At 49.7% G+C, this 14,777-nt stretch overlaps 1 protein-coding gene across 1 annotated transcript in view; it reads right to left on the bottom strand.

Moving 5' to 3' along the window:
- TOX2 (TOX high mobility group box family member 2) overlaps positions 1-13,032 on the bottom strand; it is a 138,245-nt gene extending 125,213 nt beyond the window's left edge. Inside the window, exon 1 of the mRNA XM_030463094.1 lies at positions 12,904-13,032. Within this exon, the coding sequence (XP_030318954.1) occupies positions 12,904-13,005 (102 nt within the window). The 5' untranslated portion in view covers positions 13,006-13,032. The remainder of the gene's footprint in view (positions 1-12,903) is intronic.
- Positions 13,033-14,777: the final 1,745 nt, after the last annotated feature.

Below are 14,777 nucleotides of genomic sequence, written 5' to 3'. Positions count from 1 at the left end.
AGGTTTTTTTGAAGCAACTCTGGCTGCCAGATCACATTAAGCAGCACTTGGAAATTCTTTAAGATCTTTGCTAATATCACTTTCTGGAAACAATTGGTTGACACTGAGAGTGTGCACACTTCAGAGGGGGGGCCACACTGTCTGTCAAAGAGATGCCCATCCAGCAGCCTCTGCAGGAACACAGGATCTCCATGAATATACTCCAGGAGCTCAAATCCCTCCAGCTGGCTGGCAGAGAGCACAGGGACTGCACAGGCAAACTTTGCCCTGGACTGATGGGATGGAGATGCAGCATCTGCCCCTCCTTGGGCTAGCATGGAAGTGCACACACAGCATGAAACCCCAGACTGGTTTGGGTTGGAAGGGACTTGAAAGCTCATCCAGTCCCAACCCTGTGCCATGGGCAGGGACGCCTCCAACCAGCCCAGGTTGCTTCAAGTCCCATCCAACCTGGGCTGGAACACTGCCAGGGATGGGGCAGCCACAGCTTCTCTGGGAAACCTGGGCCAGGGGCTCAGCACCCTCACAGCAAAGAATTTCTTCCTAATATCCAACCTAAATCTTCCTTTTTTCAGCTTAAGACTTTTCCCCCCCCTGTCCTATCACTAAACCCCCATGTAAAAAGCCCCTCCTCAGCTTTACTGGAGCCCTCTCAGACACTGGCATGTGCTCTACATCCACCAATGCTGCTGCAAACCCAAGAGGAGAAGCACAGGAGCCAGAAACCCCACTTTGCTCTGCAGATCCCACGCTCCACAAGCAGTGTAAATCCCAGTCCTGAGCCCTTCCAGGCTGTTTTCATGCCTCCCATTAAACCCAGCAGCAGCAATATGATGCTGGGGATGTTGTGACCAGCAGCAACCCATACCTGGGGGAATCCTGTCTGGTGGCAGAGGAGCCAGCACTGGGAAAAGCTTTAGAGTGTCATTCTAGGTTTTCTTTACATCTCCACAATGAATTTGGCAGGAACAAGTGGTATTAGCAAGGGAAAGGAAGGATCAGGAACAGCTGGTGGAGCAAAGAGACACCTTGAGCAGCAGCCCCCAGGCTAAAGAGAAAAATAAATAAATGGAACAGAAGCAACACTTGGGCAACAGGGAGGAAGAGAGGAAACCTCCCCAAGGAGAAATGAAACCTGAATGGAAGCTGAGATGAACAGGGAATTCTGTTCTCCTTATTCCCCTCCTCTCCACTCCCATCAGATGAAGCTCTCTGCTGTGCCAAGGTGCTCCAGCCAAGCCCAGGACTCCTAAACACAGCAGAGGGAAAGCCCAGGGCTCCAAGTGGTGATGTCTGGGCAGCTCCTTGCCCAGCTGCCTCCAGCCCTGGGAACACTGATTTCAGAGCTCAGTGATGGCTGGGCAGGGCTCCAAGGCACTGGTAGCCTTGGCTAACCCACCCCTTGGAGCCCAGTGTTGGGCAAGGGACCAGCAGTGACCTGCATCCCCATCAAAAATGTTTAATCAAACCAATTTCATGGTGCCACTTTAAAGCCAATTCAGTCTGGATGTTGCTGGGTCACTAGTACTGGAGGTCGTGTTTAACCCCAAACAAACACAACAGAAACCCCAAAGGCAGCTGGATCTCAACCTCTTTGGCCTCACCAGTGGCTCTGGCTAAAGGGATGAGGCCACCAGTTTCAGGTGGCCCAGGTAGCCCTCATCCCACTGTCTGTGGGATGCCAGACTGTTGTGATGTGCACACCCACAGACAGAGAGCAGGACAGCAGCCACCAGCCCTATTTTGCAGCATCTGAGGACATCTGGTCACCCAGCACTCCATCCTGGTGACCTAGTGGTGGGAAGAGCCACATCAGCTCTTCAGAACCCTCTGGGTCCTGCAGCCCCCCTGCTGTACCTGTGCTAAGAAGGAGCCTGCTCTCAAAACCTTTTTTTTTTTACCAAGCAGAGGATTCCATCATAGCTGGCACCACCCCTGCTCCTGGCACAAGGACAGAGACACAGGTAAAGCCCCAGATGCAGCAGCAAGCTCTTCTTCCTGTCTTTGAGCTGCCCAAGTTTTGCAGCTTGGAGGGCAAACGAGAAGCTCCATTGGAGCTTTAGTACATCACAAGACAATTGTGCAAGAAAAGAGGTAGCTGAAACCCATATTTGCCAATGAACTTTGAGCAGTGCTTTCCTGAAAAAGGAAACCACGGAAATTTTCCTGAAATGAAATTTCCTGAAAATAGAAAGTGTGGCTTCACATAGAGCTCCTGTGGAGAAGAGCTCCAGACAGAAGGACCTGAAGTGAATCTAACTTGGCCTAAGTCAGAAATAAGTTTCGATTATAACCCTGGATTTGCTCGTTACACAAGCATCCTACTCTGATATCACATCTTTACATTTAGATCCTACCAATGCACCTGAAATGGGGCACGATCTTCTCTGCCACACTAGTTCAGTGAGCAGGACCTCATGTTCAGAAAGTTAGACCTTAGCTACTGTCAGCATCAACATGGGTACAGGCTTTGGGTCCTGCTGGACACAGCAGGAGTGCTCCAAAGGGACCTGGGGTGTCTCCAGCACAGCCCCAAGCAGGGGAGCCTGATGCGTGGGGTGGTACCAGGACAGTGCCAGAGCTGAAGAAGCAGATAATGATTTTGTAGGAAGCTGCCCTTGTTCCCTTGTTTCCAGCTTTTCACTAATTTTCTCTCATACTTTCACACTGTGACCTTTTCCAGCCAAAAAATTAAAAAAAAGGAAAAGAGAAATTAAATGAAAGAAATGAAACCCTGCACTCCGACAGGACCAGAAATGTGAGCAGGGAAAGGATGCAGGGCCAGCTCTGGAGCTTGCAATCTGGATCCTTGCTCCTACAGGACATGTTTCTAAACCTCTGTCAATACTGCATGTTTTCCAAGGGATGAGGCACTTCACGTATTATTAATTCTACCTAAAGCCCTTTTTATTACAAACTTCCTATTTAGCATTTGATTGCAGCCATCACCACCGAGACTCATGATGGATCAGAGCAGAAAACCCACAGCTTGTGGGCTGTACATTGATATTTTTCCCTCCTGCACCCAGAAGGTGCTATTGGAATTCCTTTAAATACACTTCCAGAGGGGCCTTCCAGCCTCAGCTATTTCATGATTTTAAACATGCTTTGGTTTCATTTGTGTCCTGGCACAAACGTGGTGTCACAGGCACCTGAGGTTACAGGTGGTTATTCCAGCAGGGTCTGGCCTCCCCTGAAAGAAGCTCACTACATCCCCTCCACCTTTCTTAAAAAGCCTGCAAGGTTATGAAGCTAAAAAGACTTTCATTAAGCTTTCTCTCCTCTTCAAAGCCCAACTCCTGAAGTGGCCAAACTGATTAAATATATTTCTGATTATAATCCAACAGATAAATACTCCCCGTGCACAGCCACGACAGGACTCTCTGCTCTGCAAACAGACAGCCACCCACAATTAATTTGCCACCTTGACACAGAAAGGCTGTCAATTAATTAAGAAACACACTCCACTAATCTTCAGCTCACTTTATGACCCCACAGTCTTGCCCCTTCAGCAGCCTCTTTATCTTAAGGGAAGGAAAAAAAAAAATACTCACAGCCTCTTTATCTTAAGGGGGGAGAAAAAAACCAGAAAATACTCTAAACTGACCACCTAATAATGAAAACATGAGTCTGGTTTTCTTGGCAATGGAATAGATGTTGTTCTCAGCTTGAACAGAGCTATCAGGTTGAAAACCATCACGTCGCCAAGGTCTGTCTGGGGAAGAGGGACCCAGACTGTAATTCCAGCTGCAGGTTCCCAAACATCCCGAGAGCAAAACCTGGGTGACCTCCCTGTCTGCCTGCAGGGCCAGATCCACTGCACTTGTTGGAAGGTTTCTCTGCTGCTTCCAAGGGCTGTTTGATCTTCCATCAACAATGCTTATCAGTGCTAAAGTCTGCCAGCCATTCCCCAAAGTTTGATATTTTAACAGTACATTCTTCTTCTCCTTTGAAGGCTGCTTAGAGACAAGATAATACATGGGAGGGTTGGGGGGAGTTGCCTCCCTGGGTTTAAAAGGGACAAACAGAGCAGAATCCTATCAGGATGAACACATATTTGCCAAGCCCCAGATTCTCTGCTTCATATTTTCCCCTCCTCCAGTATTTCTGCTTTTTTCTTTGCCAGATAACACCCAAACCCCCTTTTTTTTTTTTTTTTTTTGCTCCCTCTGCCTAAGCTGGGACAAACCCAGGTAATTCAATTAAGCATTTCCATATAAAACTTCCTCATGAGTTCTCAGAAATTTTAATTCCTACACTGTCAAAGTTGCTTTTCTTTTAGCTAAAGACTCTGGGGCACTCTGCCCATCTCCTGACACCAGGGACTAGAAATCCAGTTCCCTAAAAACACAAACCCATTTCCCTAAAAACACATCATTCTCCTGTGGCAGGCACAGCTCAAGCCTATGAGCACCCACTGATCAAAGAAGCACCCAGGAAAAATGAGAAACATGGAGTGGATCTAAACTGCTATTGTTTTGATACACAAACCCCCTTTATTTTAGGGTTCAGTAACTGTAAGCAATAAAACAAAGTCTTTCCATTCAAAGCCAACAAGTGGAGGCAAATTGGGGAACCCTGAAGACCACAAACCTCCCTCTGGGTGCAGCAGCACACAGCATGGAGAAACCAACCCTGGGCAGGTCCCAATAATGGTCCCCTATAATGGACCTGAGGTCCCCTGTAATGGTCCCTAGGGCCCTGGAGTATCCTCCCCATGGTGCAAAGGACAGATGATGGTTGAGGTGGAATGAAACAGCTCATCACTCATGGATCAGCTTCTGAAAAAGCTCAACCTGGACCCTGCTGGGAGCAAGGCTGGTGTCCACCAGGTCTGGACAGGCCAAGCTCTCTGTGACTACCACCTGCCCCATCTCCAACACTTTGCAGGGTTGTCCTTCACATAAAAACTGCTGCACTTGAGTTTTTTTCTAATGGCTCAATGACTATTCATGAGTTGTACAACCCCATCACCTTCCCAGGGAGAGGGAAAAGACACTCAGGGAGTGAACTGCTGTGTAAATCACACTGGGAAGATGAAACTCATCCTAGATATAAATGTGAAGATTCACATCTTTGGAAGAGAAAAACCTTTCTGGGTGCCTTGGGCTCTGCTTCCACCTCTCCAGGTACCTGTGTCTCCTGCAATGGATGCTCAGTGCTTGGAACAGCTCAAATTGTTCATAAAACATCCCCCAAATGCCTGGAATACCCCAAAATGACCTGCTGCTTCTGGAGATGGAGCCCTAGGCCAGATCCTGTGGAGGATAAATGGCAGAGGCACAAGAACCACTGTACCCCAGCCCTGACTCCAGCCAAGGGAAAGCTCCATGCCACAGGGAAAAGAAGATGAAGAGGGAGATGAAGATGATGTTCTGCTCTAAAGCCAAGAGCACGAGGAGTGAGGGGTGCAGGCAGACAGCTGGGGAGAAAGGGGACAGAACCTCCCTGGTGAGTCCAGATGGGACTGGAAACTCTTGAGTCACAGGGGGGTTTTGTGGGAAGGAAAACCTGCTAATGTGATCCAGCTAATCCAATAAAAAAATGTCCTCCTTGCCACTACCAAGGTGGAACAGGATCCACAGAGCATCAACAGCCTGGTCCTGGGGGAAATGGACTCTGGGTGACAGAGAGGGTGGTGGATGTCACCAGAGGGGAGGGTGGCACAGGTCAGCACAGCCAGTGCTCACTCCTTGGAGCTGTGCAGGGTGGAGGCTGGTGGACACTGGGAATGGGGAGGCTCCAAGCAGAGTTTTCCCATCCACCCCACACAGGAGCAGGGCCTCATACTGCTGCCCTCTTCCTCCTCTTTCCCTAGGTTATGAGACAGAAACACAGAAATAGAAAAAAAAATTAAATTACCATGAGATCTAGAGGCTGGGTCCTTAAAAGAAATTAAAAAATAATAATAAAAAAAAAAAATCTACATTTCATATGATTATGCAATCCAGTCTCCTGTGTCCAGGCTATAATTAGAGGTCAAGAAACTGCCTCAGACCAAGAGACACCCAATTTCTGCAGATAAGGTTCCTCAGCAGCCCTGGCAGCACCCAGCACAAATAATCTTCCCATAATAACATTTCCTTAGTCCAGGGCCCTAATTTAACATTTACCAAACAGTTCCATTCACCACTGAGCTGCACCAAAATCACACAGTTGTCAGGAAGAGAATTAATTGTATCTGCAGAGGTCAACCCAGCTTTGCAAAAAGATGAGGGTGGAAGAGATTCCGTGGCACAAGGCAAAGATTTTGCCCGCAGGGGAGGTGGCAGCTGATGCCATTTTTCAAGGAAGAAATGGCATCCATCAGAACAAATCCACCAGAGGGAAATAACAGAAAGAAGAATGGGAGGGGGGGTGGTGCAGTTGATTAAAATATTTAAATCTGGTAATATAACTACAAACCCAGGCAATTTCATACCCGTTTCAATCACTTCCTTTTTTTCTTTCTTTTTTTTTTTTTTTTTTTTTTTTTTTGTGCTCATTTCAGTAAGTTTTGTTGGGAGATTTCTCCCCACCCCCTCGCAGCTGAACTGTGCACCCCCAGGTAGAAGCTTTAATTGTATGAAAATGTGTGTAAAATCACAGAGGTGGAACACCAGAGCTCAAACCTCCAATTAGGAGTTAGTTAATGGTATCAAAGCTGGAATCACACTCACACCTTACCCTGACTTCAGAAAAGCAGAATAAAATATCAAGAAGAGGCAGAACACACTGACTGCTTCAGACTGCATTTGCTGGATGGAAAATTGTCAAGGAAAACACATTAGCAGCACAGGAACTTATTTTTAATGTAAGATTGTTAGGAAAACACAATTATATGCCTCATTTATACTGAAAGATATAACCCAGCTTATGGTAAAAGCATTTAGAGCTCGTTTTGTAAAAAAAAACAAAATAAAAAGCAGTGAATGAGCATAAAAGGTAATAGGGGAAAATAATGCACCTGGAGGGGATGATGGTCACACCCCAGCTCACTCCTGCTGGAGCCTGGTCCTCACTCCCAGCATCATGGAGATGCAAAGTGAAGGCAGAAAGAAAAGAGAGGGTGGTTTTTCTATATTATTCCTATGCCACAGAAATACCACACTGGTGACAACAACCACTGGGCAAGGAGCCAGCAGTGCCCCTTCTCCCAGCGAGCAAGAGTAGGGCCCCAAAGGAGCTCTGCAAGGGTTAGAGGTGCCATCCCTACCAGCAGCAGCCGTGCCCTGTGGGAACTAGAGATGCTGTTACAAGCAAAACACAACTATCAACAAAACGTTTTCTGCTTTATGGATGCATAAACTGATGCCAGGGCTTGTTGCAGGCTCAGAGTTGTAAGTCCAAAGCTGTTCCTGGATTTACCCCATGGTTACGGTTGCAATGGGGTTTGGAGCCCTGATTTTACAGGGCAATGTTTATCATGGATTTGAAGCCCCATAAATAAAACAAGGAAAGTTGCAAAATTTGGCTCCCAAGTTTTTGTCTGTCAATGCCTCCTCCACTATGGGGACTCACATGGATCAAGCCCTTGACAAGGTTATTCAGAACAAACCCAAACAAACACTTAGTATCTCCTATTGTTCCCCAAACACCAGATTAAAACCTTCCCTCTGAGCATACAGGCAGAACAACAATTTCTATGAATGGATGAACAGTCATTATTTAGCTTCAAACCTCTGACTTAAAGCCCAAGGCAAAAGGGAGCTTCAAAAGCTTTCTCCCATGCAGCCCATCAGAGATGGTTCTGGCGGACACAGAGCTGTCCCACTGAATAACTCTAAGGCTTTACAGAGGCAGAAGCCCTTGCCCATAACCAGGGCCCAAAAAAAAAAAAAAAAAAAAAAAAAATTAAACCACATTTGCAAATCAACGAGAGCTGCCTGCCAAATGAGAATAAAATGGGCCCTGAATTAAAAATTTGCTGGACTTTGTTCTTCATCCAAAATCCTCCATCTCCAAAGAAAGATTTATGCTACTTCAAAACAGAGTTGGCTTAGAAAGTAGAAAGGAAAAGAATATATATATTTTATCTTCCAGAATGGCAAAGCAATTCTGGAAGGATAAAAAAGGGACCATGTTTATCATTGCAATGTACAATTTATGGTAAAAGTCAAAGCAAAACAGAACGTTCCACAGAAATGCCTTTCCTACACCAACCCAGGCTTACACCAACCTTACACCAGACCCCTTTTTCTGAAGGATTCTTGAAAGAAGAAGAGAGCATCAGTTGCAGATTAATACCCATCTCATGACTATCAGATTTTAATTATCCATAATTTATGATGCTGTAACTGGCCAAATAGTTTTTGTCAATTTATCAGCCTAAAAGGCAAGGCACAGGGCGTGTCTGGAGATTGCAAAGCCACAAAGCCCCAATAGAAAGGTTTGGGAGAAGGTTTGGTGGAGCTGCTGAATCACACAGAAATGCCACAGGGTTAGCAGGGCTCCCCAGTAGGAATCTCAATGGGAAAACCAAGGTCCCCAAGGACCACAGGCACTCCCAGTGTCACAGAAGTGACAATCTGCAAGGATTAGGTATTCCCAGGCTGGGTTCTCCTCTTCCTCCCTATCAATCACTGCCCTGCGTGGAAATGAGGCAATGTGCTACCCGAGTCTAAGCACCAAAACACCAGAAACAGCCAAGAAGGATTTATATTTCAATTTATTTCTGCTCCTTGGGAGTGAGGAGCAGGATGACTCCTCCTGCACCCCCACATACACTGCCTGAATGAGCACCTGGAACCATGCTCAGGCAGGAGTCCTGTCCCCTAGGCATAAAAAAAATGATAAATCAATTTTTCTTGGGCTAAGGAGGAAAAACTCCCTCCTGTGCTTCATTGACTCACACAATTTAAGATCTGGGAAAACCTTTCCACACTGGTGTATCAGCCAGCACACCAGGTCCTGCTGCTAAAACTCTGCTAGAAGCAGAACAAGTCCCTCTGTTTCTGAACTTTTTTTCCAAGGTTTACTTATTGGGAAACAGAGTTTAAGTGGTAAAAATCCCGACATTTTCACAAAGCAATTGGAGGGACAAAAAAATCCCAACCCCAACCAATAAACCCTTGACAATGCAGGAATTTGCTCTCTGGTAACACCATCAAACACCAGGAAAGCTCCTCTTGCCCAGGCAGGTACCAACACCCCAAGAAAAAGGCCAGAGGGGATAGAAAAAGATGCTTTAGACCCAGATTTAAGAGAGGAATCCAAAACAGAGGCAGGTGCTCCCTTCAGCAGGGCTCAGGTGCCCGATGGCAGAGATGGGTGTCACAGTTTGGAGGTCTCCTTGCAGAGGTTGTGCCACTTCCAGCCTAACCCCCCAGTTCCTGCAGACAGGACCTAATGCCCAGGAGAGGTTTCTTCTCTGCACACCCAGTGATGAAGCAGGTCCTGGACACAGCCCATGGGAAGGAAGCAAGGGTCTAGCACCCCAGCATAAGGAAGCCTTGTTGCAGGGTGCCCTGGGGAGGCTTTTAGGTGGCTCCAAGAAGGTGTCACTCCATATCACCATTGTACCTTGGGCTAAGTCCAGCACAACCCTAAAAAATCCTACCAAGGAGCATCAGTCCTCCAGGATGCAAGACGCAGCTCCCTGGAAACTGGGAATTTGGGGCTGGCTCCTCTTTACAGCTGCCGTGGGAAGCAGCTCCAGATGGGACCACCTGAGATGGGGACTGCTTTACCTGGGAAGCCATCAGGGTGCTCAATGCAAAAAAACTCCTCACCAAAACCATTAGAAGAGGGGAAGGCTCCTTCTCACCCTGCCTGCTGTTCTCCACCCATGGGTATCCAGCCCCTCATCCCCACCACCAGTCCCTCTGGAAACCAGCCCTTCAAGGGAAAACTGGGATGCTTGGGAAGAAATGGTGCAAATCCTTCCCTTTCCAGGAGGCCTCAGCTGAACGTAGGCTCCGATTTCATTAGCCCTCTAAACACACCTTGATCTTTTAAAAATGGAAAGGCTGAGAGAAGACAGGCATCTGGGTAGCTGCAAAGTGAAACCAGGGCTTCCTGCAGCACGCCAGGGAGATGCACTCCAGCCCAGAGCATCCTGAAATGTTAATGGAATTGGTTTGTGCACTTACCAAGCATGATACTGGGATGGCTCCCATCTCCTCAGTGAGTGGGCAGAGATCTGCCGTGCTCACAGTTGTTTTTTATGCACAGTGACACTGCACACTCCTTCCCAGCTTCCCTGCCTCTCCCCTCCTCCCCAAATTAATAAATAAACAAGGCAGCCCTTTGGGAAAAAAAAAAAAAAAGAAAAAAGAAAAAAAGAAAAAAAGCTGAACCTGAACAAAATGAGCCCTTTAAATCAAAGGGCTTCAAAGCCCCTCCAGAAACTCAAAGAGGAGGACAGCAAAGAGCCTGTAAGAGCTCCCTGCCCATGTTCTCTCAGAGCTGGATTTCAGATGGATTCCTGGATGCCATAGCCGGAGAATTTCCGAGTTTTCCAGCTCACTCTACCCTCCTCTGTAGCCTTTGAAAGTAGAAATGTTTGAGGCAGACACTGGTCTTAGCCTGGCCCTGGGCTGAGCCACCAGCAATGGGGTTGGGACTGGTGGGAGTTTCTGGAGTTTCCCAGAGGGTCCCATGTGGATCTGAGAAGCAGGAATGCTCAGACACAGTAACAGCACGATGGGGGTGAGCCTCAGTCATACACCACCCCACACCAGCTGGAGAAGCTCTCTGAAGCAAAGGCACAAGTTGATAACTCCACACCAGACCCTGCTTTTTGACGCTGAAGTTTCACCTGAGCTCGGCCAGGAAGACAAAGTCAACCTCTTCCATCTCTGGCTTCATTCCAGCAGCCTCATCCTGCAGACAAACGTGCACTGCTGTGCATAAGCAAATGACATTTGATAACTCAGAAAAGAAAAGATGGGGGGGAGGGGGGGCGGGAAAGAGCCCTGAATATCAGAAAAGGGCAAGTCACTTCCTTTCTTCCTCCTGCTGCCTTAAGATCTTCGGTCACAGTGACAACAGCAGCATCTGGTGGCAGTGGTCAGCACCTGGGGTGCTCCTCTCCGCTGTCCCATCTACCAGCACCTAAACAAACCCACTCGTCCCCCAGGGCTGCGCTTTCCAGAGCCCCTGAAGAAGCAATTCCTTCCATCCTCCTGCTCCGTGCTGCTGCAAGGACCTGCGGATCAATCGCCAGCGCCTAATCCGGGACTAATCTCAGGGATTCAGGCCACGATGAGCTGCAGGCGTGGGGCCCCACGCGCCCCAAGCCTCGGGTGGGCGATGCTGGGACCACGAAGCTTCAGGGCAGTGCTGGGTGCATGGCTGAGAGCCCCAGCTCCCCCACAGTAAACTGGAAGGCAAACTAAATCATGTTCACATCTGACAACTTCTTGGTCCAACCGAGCTCCTAGAGGCAGCAGGATCTGGAGGGAGCTGCAGCTCCCCACACTCACATGAGCCCAGACTTTCAGCTTTTGCACAGTTTATTGGCTGCTGTTTCAGCAGCAGGGATGATCTGCTCCCAGGTGACCCATCTCTCGTTAGTATTTTAAGAGCATATTTAGCATTTTAAGAGCAACGGCAAAGCTAATAAAACAGTTTGAAACTAGCAGGGTGCAGATACAGGAGAAATCAATTTCGGTTGTTTCCTTTCAGCATAATCAGGCACCGCAAAATTAATGAGAACTATTAGGTTTGCCACCAGTTAATAGAAAGAGATAAATAGCCCAAGTGACAGAGAACAGTTAAATACATATGTTGATACATAAAGATTAATTTGCACCAGGGAAGCCATGCAGGTTTCACTTCCCTCGTTTCTCAAGAGTTTGATCCCGAAACATCACACAGCAAGCAGAGCCGAGGGCACCCTGAGCTGCACTCACAAGCCAGGAAAACCTCTTCTCCCTTTATTAACTTTTTTCGTTTGTTTTTTTTCAATGCAATTACCCGAATTTAGCCCAGACGGATGCAGTCAGGGTTATGTCTCGCAGCTTATCGCGCTGATCCTCCCCTCTCTCCCACTGGCCCCGCTTCCTCTGGCTTTGTTGCCGAAACATCATCGCTGTTTACCTACGGGCAAGGAAGGCAATACCGGCGGAGAACTCTTTCTCCCTTAAGTACAGCATCTATCCTTCGCTTCGCTTTCTCTGGGATGAAGGAAAATTTCTCCCCAGCACCTCCAGCGCTCTCAAACCTCCCCCTGCGGATGCCTCTCTCCTTACAAGAGGAGGGTGCTTCGCCCCGCAGCTGCAGCGGGTGTCGGAGGGGGTGGGGGGGCTATGTAGGTTACCGGGAGCTTTCCTCGCCGTGCTGGAGCTCCGGGGGACACCCATTCCCCCGGGAATAGGGGCCAGGAGCGGCAGGGTGGGAAGGGGAAGCGGGGGGCAGGTGGGTGCCGGGGGGACCGGAGCCCCCGACTCAGGAGGTGCCAGCGAGCTCAGCCCGGCGGCCCGGCAGCCTGGGCAAGAAGGTGCAAAACAACACAGCGAGCAAAAACCAAGAAAAGTGCCCGACAAGAGCCACACAAACAACAAAAAGAAAACAAACAAAAAAAACCCCCAACAAACCCGCGTATATTGCTCCGTGCCGAAAGCTCCCGGAGGGAAAAATAGGAAATAAACGCACCCACCCCCCCAGTTCCAAAGGCAGCCAGGCAAGAAGAGCCCCGAGGAGCCACGCTCCCCACACCGCGCTCCCCTCCCAGCCCGGCCCGAGGCTCGGGCTCCTCCCGGAGACCCGACGGCTCTTCCCGCTCCGCTTCCACACCACTTTCAAAATTCCCTCCCGCACAAGCCGGGAGTCGACGGCACTTTCTTTTCTTTTTTCCTTTCCCCCCCCCTGCCCCCAACACCCTCCCCTCCTCCTCCCTTCTCCATCCCCACCTCCCCTCCCGCGGAGAAGTTGCGGGACGCAAGGAGCGGAGCCCGGGCAGCCGCCCCCGTCCCCCGGTACCTTGTTGCAGTGATAATAATCCAGTGGGCCGAGGCAAGTGGGGTCGGCACCGGGCAGGGAGCCCACGGCGGGGGGGGCGGAGGGGTAAAACCGAACGTCCATGCCGGGGCTGCGGGCGGCGGCAGGCGGGGGCTCCAGCGGGCATGGACCCGGCTGCGGCGGCGGCGGGGCCTCTGGCGCGGGGGGCGGGGAGGGGGCGGGCGGCGGCGGCGGCGGGGGGGCGGGCGGCAGCCCCCGGCCCGCCCCGCTCCGCACCGCCCCGCGCCGGGGCCGCTATTGTTCCGCGCCGGGGCCGGTGCACCTTGGGGCGGCGGCGTTGGAGACCCGCTCATAGGAGGAGAGTGGGACCACCAGGAGCCTCCTGCCCCCTGCCCGAAGCTGTGACAGTCGCCAGGCGAGCGGCAGAGCGGCTGTGGCACCCGCTCCCTGACGGGGACCTGGTCACGTCTTCTCTGCACCCACCCACCCCCAGCCCTCACCCTAACACCGTGCCTGGTGTCGCCCGAGACAGGACGGTCCCGAGAATCGTTCATTTCCCCTGCACAGCCCCAGGTGCCCACCCCCCCCGAAGGAGGTTGCCTTAAAATCACGGAATCATTTGGGTTGGAAAAGAGCCTTTAAGATTTGAGTCAAACCGTTAACCCAGCACGTCCAAAGCCACCACTAACCCATGTCCCTCAGCACCACATCTCCGGGGCTTTGAAATCCCTCCAGGGTTGGGGACTCCACCCCTGTCCTGGGCAATCTGGGCCAGGGCCTGACAGCTCTTTCAGGGAAGAAATTTTTCCTAATATCCAATCTAAATCACCTCTGGCACAGCTTAAGGCCATTTCCTCTTTTTTAAATCCCTTGTAACTTGGGAGAAAAGACCAACCCTCACTTTTGCATTTTGCTGATCCACCCTAAACATGACCCTGAATAGCACACATCTGCAAGGAGAAAAGCCAAGTCTCAGCCTCTAACACCAGTGTTGGCTTCCTGCTCCCCGAGGTGTGGAGACCCACTGCTTCCCACCACCCCACCTCCTACACTGTTGGGAGACAGCACCCACCCCTAGCCAGCCCCTCTCTCTCCCCTTGGGCTGGACCCTGTGGGACAGACCAGCATGGAAAGCCCAGATCTCCAGGTGGGGATGGAGGATTCTCCCAGGTGGGCAGCCCTGGGCTGCTCCTATCATCCCTTTCTGTCCCACCATCTGCAGCTCTGGGCTGTCTGCTCCCTTTCACATATTTCACCATAAGCCCCTTCAGAAACCAGCACAGGAGAAGTTAATATTACACCCAAAGCTGTTTTGCAGGGTTATTCCATTCCCAGATACATTGAGTTCTCACAGCCCATCCGTATGCTCACAGCCAGCCAGGACAGGGCTGATGGAGTTGGTTTTCTGTCAAATATCTGATGGAAATGACCATTTGTAAAAATTTAAACCAGCATAACTATGAAGGCACAGTTGCAACATGCACCCTGCAGGACTCTCTGTAGCTGGAAGACTGAGCTAAATAAATGCTGAGTTCCTCCAGAGGCTTCTTTCGTTGCAAGAGTGTGGCCAGCTCTTGCCAAACTTGGGACCAGGGTGGCAAGCTGGGGTTTCCAGGGAATGGCAGTTCTGGAATCAAGTGGTTATGTAAAAATGGTAGCTCTCATTTAAATGAAAAACAAGCATTTAGCCCTTGTGATGGTGAAAACAATTGAGCTGAGGGGAAAAATTGATACGGGCACAAAAACTACTTCTCATTTATGATTATTTTTTGAACTGTATTTTTCTGGAGGATCAGCATCAATGCTTCTGTGTTCAGCACCTCAGCTTGCAGGAGTTCTCCACCAGGTGAGATGCTCCGAGGGTTCCTGGTCAAAAAGGAGTTACAGAGAGAAAA

This window comes from Calypte anna, chromosome 20 (genome assembly GCF_003957555.1).
Source record: "Calypte anna isolate BGI_N300 chromosome 20, bCalAnn1_v1.p, whole genome shotgun sequence".
In the NCBI taxonomy this organism is placed as follows: Eukaryota; Metazoa; Chordata; class Aves; order Apodiformes; family Trochilidae; genus Calypte; species Calypte anna.
This window is presented reverse-complemented; position numbering and strand designations above follow the sequence as displayed.